The sequence below is a fragment of the Coenobita brevimanus genome, chromosome 102 (assembly GCF_032717465.1).
Source record: "Coenobita brevimanus isolate Jiangsu-jjx chromosome 102, ASM3271746v2, whole genome shotgun sequence".
Lineage (NCBI taxonomy): Eukaryota > Metazoa > Arthropoda > Malacostraca > Decapoda > Coenobitidae > Coenobita > Coenobita brevimanus.
Window position 1 is genome coordinate 34,951,703 of NC_137055.1, and position 7,584 is coordinate 34,959,286.

Sequence of the window (7,584 nt, forward strand, 5' to 3'; positions counted from 1 at the left end):
CCATTCTAATAACAGTCACTATCACCATCACCTCTCAAAAGAAGAACTACTGATAAAAGATAAGCTAGGTCGACGAGATATTAAGAGAGATATGCGACTGTCTCGATGAGGGGAAGGGGAGGGAAGCTGAAGGGGGAGGGGAGGGGGACTGAGAGACAAAGAGGACACAGTTTCCACCCCTCTCTCAAAAGTGGAGCATTCACTTTAGGCTGCACTGGATTACATTTTCAACCACACCACCACCTGCCCCCTGACCTTTGAGTTTACCTTGGCGAGAGGGGATTAAAGTGGCTGGTTTATTATATGCATGGGTCAAATTCCACTTCCTACAGCGGTCACTTTGCGTTCGAGTTTCTGTAAATCGTTTGGCATTATTTCACTTAAAAGTCACTGAAGTTTTTTTTTGTGTGTGTGGTTTTGGGGGTCACTCTGCTCCCCTTAACTCCCTTCACTCTAATGATGTATTCTGCTTTATTTTATTCTTGAACCTCCAGACCATTTCATTCAGCTAAGAGGAGATTTTTTTCGAACTAGAGGGGTTTGATGCAGCCTTCCCTGACTCTTCCATTCCTCCAGGTCCTTCCCAAGTTGATAAAATCGTCTGGTGTTGGTGAGAGTGAACTGAGTAATACATCATCGTCATGAAGGGGTTAAACAGGGCTATTATTTCTTTATTCTTGATGGTGGAGCTGTTGTGAGTAGTCGCTGTATTCTATGTGGCAGAGAAGGCTTCGTAACACCTCTTTCTCAGCGATTTATTCTCCATTCTATATTTCTCGTTAACACTCTCTTGTATATTATATTGTTTTAATATCGAAATAGTCTGCATCAGTAACATACAAGAAGATATTGTGGTTTGGATCAGAATAAATCACCAACAAACAAAGGCGTTACAATATCTCCAAAACCACGCAGAATAAGACCCTACATTTGTTTGGTTTTGTCAGTGAGAATACAGTTCCTCACTCCACTTCCTCCGCCAGTGTGAAGCCTGGATCCTCACCGGCTATGGACCCCGCCAGACTCTCAGGGCGGGACAGGTCACCCTCCCACAGTGCTGCTGCTACTTGATCCTCTTCCTCAATGGAGTCCTGGGGCGAGAGTTTCCGCCGATGGGACCTGGGTGACCCCTCGGCATCCAGGTGACGGTGAAGGCGACGGCTGGAGTAAAGTCTGGTGCCCCTGCGTCCGACCGGCTCCCACTCGAGAGGGACTTCCGTGCGACTGAATTCCTTAAACAAACGATCGGACTTCTCATCAATGGAGTAATCTCTTTGCAACAAGCGGTAGTGAGCAGCCGGGTAGCGGTGTGTTCGTAAAAATCTTGCCAGGACTGATCGCTTGCCGCTGAGTTCGTCTGTAGTCGTGGCGTCACCTTCCAAAGACCCGCCAACGCCCACCAGAGGCCCACTTATCGTCCCACCCAGGGCGGTGTCTAAAGAGCCGTGACGTTCCCGAAGTGTCTCTCGTCGTTTCTTGGCCTGAGACTTGCTCCAGCGCCGCTCCAATTGTGCCACACTCTTCCTTATTCTCTCCCGCTTACTCTGAGGGTCACCCGCATCATCTAAGTACTCAATCAAGGCCTCTGGGTCTCTATAGCGTCTCTCTCGACTCCGGTCTCTCTCAGCATCCCCCTCATGACACTCCAGACTGTCCTCAACAAAGTGGATCTGTTTCTTGCTCAGCTTGGGCGGGCGACTGTTGTTGGCCTCAAGACTCCTGTACCCACTGTCTGCCTTCATTTGCTGCAGTCGGTGGGAGTGGGTGTCGCTGGTGGAGTCCGTTGGGCAATCCGTGGTGGAGTCAAAGCTGGTGGTTAGCACTTCCGGTCGACTGAGGTCTGTGGTTGAAGAGCATTCAGTGTCCACTGAATCAAAGCTGTTTTCTGAAGACAGTGGCGGTTTGGAGGAGGCGTCCAGTTGCTGCAACAATAAGGAAAAAGTTGGTTAAAGACCAGCGAGTGGAATATAAAAGCAGAACTGAACACAGAGCATACTGCCCGGTAAAACTGAATGAGCAGACCTATGATGCCAGATAAAATCATGCATGTATGCAAATGAAGTGTCAGATTATTTTCTTCCATTAAGGAGAAAGTTGTCACAATGATGCAGCTATTGCACAAAACTGTACTACCATAGTTAAATGTTCACTGGCACTTCCCTGCGGTTTTGCGGAGATGTATGGCTTTACACATATTATTTAAATATCTGGATCACACAGCAAGATGAAGTACACAGAGAAAAGCCTACGGAAAGTGCTCTGACATTTCGAGGGAATGCGAAACGTTCATACACATAACGGTGTCAGGGGAGTGTTGGTGTGTGTTGTTCATGACAGTACATTATCCTAGTCAATCTTCCTGTACCTTGAGTCTGCTGGCTAGGATGGCTCTGTATGACGTGCGCCGTGCCTCTGAAGACGGCAGGGTGATGGGGTGTCTTGCCAAGTCCTCCTGCCCTGTCTCCGCCTCTACCACCTCCGATCCACCGACCTCCGCCTCCTCACCTCCGCCCACGCCCCCCTCACCACCCACAATGGCGTCCGTGTTGCTCTCAAATGACGTGGTGTGGCTGGTGGCACTCGTCACGTTGTCTAGATCTGGCAAGGAGGAATAACGTTACTTTTCCTCTGATACTGATTTTACCTTCATTAATATCTATTCTATCTATTGCCAGACGCCTCAATCCCGTTTGGGGTGGCCACAAACAAATCGCCTCCAAGTCGCCCTGTCCCCCGCCATTTCACTACCCTGCTCCCAACTCACACCCCCCTCTCTCATATACCTCTCCACCCCATCCCTCCATCTCATCCTCGGTCTCCCCCTCCCTCTTCCACCCTCCACCTCACTCACATACACTCTCTTCGTCAGTCTTTCACCCTCCATCCTCTCCACATGGCCAAACCACCTCAGTGTGTTCCTCACAACGCTTCCTATCACATCCACATCAACACCACAACGCTCCTTTATATCCTCATTCGTCAGCCTGTCTCTCCACGTGACTCCACAAGCTCCTCTTAAATAACTCATTTCCACTGCTCTCACTCTTGACTTGTGTCCTTCCAACAACGTCCAAGCTTCACTTCCGTACGTTAGAGTTGGTATCACAATACTGTCATGTAGTAACTTTTTACTTCCATGCTCACTTCCCTGTTTCTTATCACTGCTTTCAAGGAACCAGCAACCTTTCTTCCCTGCTGTACCCTTTCAAGCACTTCACCCTCCAAACCTCCATCCTTACTCATCACACTACCCAAATACTTAAACGTACTCACATTTTCCAATTCCTCACCATCCAACCTCGCTATACATTCACTGACTTCACCTCTCTCAAAGACCATCACTTTACTCTTCCCTACATTCACCTTTAGGTTCCGTTTCTTACACACTCTCTCAAACTCATCCACGAAGCCTTGCAGCTCCCCTTCATCTTCACTCAACAACACAGTATCATCTGCAAACAACAGTACAGGGAGTTTCCAAACACTATCCTCTCTCACCAGGGCCACTCCAACATCCACTACCCTACCTTGTACCTCTTTTATTACCCCATCCATGTACAGATTGAACAACCATGGAGACATGACACATCCCTGTTTCAAACCAACTTTCAAAGAGAAAAATTCACTTAGTTCACCATCCACACGCACTGCAGCCTTAGCACCATCATACATACTCTTCACAGCATTCAACAACTTCCCATCTACTCCATATATTCTTAACACTTTCCACAATCCTTGTCTATCCACCCTGTCATATGCTTTCTCCAAATCCATGAAAGCCGCATACAACTTCTTTCCCTTCTCTAGAAACTTTTCCACTAAAGATCTAAGAATGAATATCTGATCTACACAACCTCTTCCCTTCCTAAAGCCTCCCTGTTCTTCTCCAACTAATTTCTCTGTTCTTTCTCTAACTCTGTCTATAAGTATCCTACCATACACTTTTCCTATTATACTAAGAAGACAAATGCCCCTATGATTACCACACACTTCTTTTTCCCCTTTTCCTTTGTACAAGGGAATAATTATACCTGACTTCCAATCCTCCGGGACTCTACCTTCCTCCCAGGCCAATCTGCACATCTTCCACATCCATTCTACTACTATCTCTCCCCCATGCTTCAGCATCTCACCACACACTCCATCAATTCCTGGGGCTTTCCCCGATTTAACTTTCTTCATTGCTTCCACAACCTCTATCCTATTGATTTCTACCTGTCTTCTCACCTCCCTCCTTCTCCCAGCCATTCCCCAGCCACTTATACTCGCATTACTTCCATCCTCTACGTTCAACAATTCCTTAAAGTGTTCTCTCCATCTGCTCACTTTTTCTCCCTTCTCCACTAGTAATCTACCATGTTTATCTTTCACTCCCCTGCTAACTTCACTTCCACCCTGTCTTACTCTTTTCACTTCTCTCCAGAACATTTTCTTACAGTCCCTCCACTTTACACTCAAATTCCTTCCAAATTCCTGATCCACTCTCTTCTTACTCTCTCTTACTAATCTTTTCACCTCTCTCTTCCTTTCATTAATATGGCCCTTTCTATTTTTTCCTGTTTTCTAAATATAGGTATATCACATTGTCCAGATCGACTTTTGAAACTTCATGTCACTTTCCTCTGGTGTTGCTTTCACCGTATTCATCTGACGTAACCTTACTTACTTACTTTATTTATTTATTTATTTATGTACATGAAAAGACAGTTTGTTCACTATAGTTCAGCAACCCTCCTATGCGCCAGGCACCCTTGACATTATACCATTTGGATACTGATACTGTATTGTCACACTGTCCATACTAATTACATGCAAGGGTTATCTCTTACAGGACTGACCTCATTCATCCCTACCTAGCCTTAACAGATATGACCAAACATGACCTAGCCTGCCCCTAATATGCCCTGCTTTGCCCTCCGAGGACCTCCAGAAACGACCTAACATGACCTAATCTGCTTCACCATGCCCCTGTGGAAGGCCAGCAATTACTATCCTGCCCTACTTGTCCGTGTCAACCTCCAGAAATGGCCTACCATGACCTGGTCTGTCCCAAATATGTCATGCCTTGTCCCACCTGATGCGCGGCCAGGGGAATGCCTATCGGGGGAGCTGTGCACCTCCATGCGGCCTGAGTCTGAGTCCTGCTCCTCGGGGTCCTCCTCTTCCAGGGTGGTTCGCAGCCGCCACAGGGCCTGACACTGCACCTGCGGAAGACGAGAATGTATTAATGACTGGGGAAATCAGTGAGATGTTAATGGGAGTTGTCTTCGTTGGTGCTGGTGTTGCTGTTGCCTCAAACTCATCTGAAAGTGAACCCAGTGCACTGCAGGTTGAAGATGTCTTTCTCTTGCAGTTCATTCGTCTCCTTTCACAGGACTGGAAGGGGGTTGAGGGAGGTTTGCACAGGTTCATATATTCAATTAGTCATGCACTGTCCAGGCCTTTATTGCTCCATCAGAAGCATAAGGACCCATGGCTAGGCTTCTCAGTCTAGACATTTAGGGCAAGAGACATCAGTTGCTTGCCCAGATAGCATTTCGGGAGCAATAAACCCCATCCATCTCTTGGCCTTACATCTTAATGGGACACATCCTGCTGGAATGTCTTAATTTACTGAATTTACTAAACCACGGCGTCCATTTTACTTATCACCTAACGTAAGAGATGGTTTCCTGGGCTACAAGGAACCATTTGGGCTTGTCATTCAGTGTAGAGTCACCTGAAAGTAGCCTGACTCCACCCAAATATACAATAAATAGCCCTGGAACGTAGTCTAATCCCATCCATATACATCATTAATGGCTCTGGGGACTAAAAATCAAGGAGAATACATTAGCTTCTCACCTTGATCTTCTCTTGGCTGTGTGTGGAGGCTACAGCTGGATCGTCTAGTAGGTCTGCCATCTCTTCATTCACCTGAAACCAAGTCAAAGTTTTAATGGTCAAGCAAGTTTTAGAGTATAGTCATTTTACTCTAACCTGGCCTAAAACTGCCATCTCTCCCCCTTGAATGATAATTCGTAAAAACAGATTAAATTTAGAACAAGATGCCAATCACGAACAAATGTGGAAAGGATGTAGAGCCGTAGTAGAAGCTTTTCTGCCACTGTGGTACGTGAAATAAACTGCACAGGGACGATACTCTGGGCCATGTCAGAGTAAGAATATAATAGGCCTGGTTATATTTAAATCTGAGGTAAATCTAAGGGCCGGACTAACGCACAGACTTACGATCAATGTCCTGCCGTAACTAAGATTAGCTTTTGGAGGATGATTCAGAAAGAGAAGACAGAATTTGGCCCTGTCCCTTGTTCTTCTTGAAAAAAACCGAGCCGATTAACGACTGGTAATTGACTCTCAGGGTGTCTGTGAATATGGTGCCTGAAATCCACCTAAACTGGTCCCTGTGGCTATTTGGGTCACACAGGACTGCTTTTAACCCCTTCAATACGATGACAATTTTCATTCTTCTCAAGTTATTACCACACGATTTCCCTCAAGCTGGGAAGGGTTAATGAAGGTTATCCTTCTATATCAACAAGTCTCCCATAAACTGGATAACATCGCCTGGTGACAGGAAGAGTAAACTAATCAAGAAATCATCACAGTGAAGAGGATAAAATCTTCCTGATCGCAAAGACGTGTTCCTAAAGTTTTCTGGATAAAAAAGAATTGCACATACGGTCTTGCATGTAACTTCCCAGAAGGTCTTCCAGATCATGTTTACGGCAGTTCATGTAATGTTTTTTTGTTCACACAATGTGTGTGTGACCCACCTGCTCTAGTGATCCCATATCATTGTATCGCACTTTGCTCCGAGGTTCCTCATCTTCATCTGACGGCGTGGTGGAGTCCGCCTGTAGGAGAAGACGTCGCTGCTCCACGTGTCTGCGGTTCTCCATCAAATCCTCCAGCTCCCCACTCTCCAGGGACGACTGTCTCCGCATCGAGCCTCCCGTGCTGCTTCGCCACGTGTGTCGCGAGGAGCTGGCGATCTCCGCTGCCGTGGTAACTGCCTCACCGCTGACCGGCACTCCCCGCCAAGAGTAGCGGGTCCCAGACGAGGTTGCTATCTCAGCTGGTGTCTCCACCACCACACCACCGCTGGCTGGACCACTGTCCACTGTAAGTCGACTGCTGCTGGGGAAAGTAAAGATGTAAGAGCCTTGTCACGGCATGTGGGTACTACACCTATTCCTACAAGGGGAAAATGCGTTAATATTCATGATGCCACCTGCTGCAACAGATAACTACCACAGTCGTGTAAACTACAAAAGGTAGGTTATCACAGGTTTATACCCACTATGCTGATACAACCAACTATTTACTAACGAACTTCAATACAGTATTACAAATAATACTATTATTACTACCCAATTTTTATTTTCTGAACTACTAACATTGCAAGCATTATAGAGCTACCTAATTAATTGTACCATTACCATCATACCTGACCTATCTATCACTACTAACGTGCCACTCGAGAGCTGTGCCTCACCTGTACTCTTCATATGAATGGAAGCGTCTGGGTGAGCAGAGTTCAGTCATCTCCACGTCGTGATGGTGAGGTCGTGACCTGGTGAC

General features: G+C 46.5%; 1 protein-coding gene across 1 annotated transcript in view; it reads right to left on the reverse strand.

Annotated features, from left to right (window-relative positions):
• Positions 1–962: 962 nt before the first annotated feature.
• Positions 963–7,584, reverse strand: part of LOC145415459 (uncharacterized) — a 110,941-nt gene continuing 104,319 nt past the window's right edge. The window contains 7 exon segments of the mRNA XM_080284734.1: positions 963–1,922; positions 2,366–2,598; positions 5,075–5,204; positions 5,845–5,921; positions 6,770–7,033; positions 7,103–7,137; positions 7,499–7,584. The exon segment at positions 7,499–7,584 is cut by the window's right edge and continues 13 nt beyond it. Coding sequence (XP_080140860.1) covers positions 963–1,922; positions 2,366–2,598; positions 5,075–5,204; positions 5,845–5,921; positions 6,770–7,033; positions 7,103–7,137; positions 7,499–7,584 — 1,785 coding nt within the window.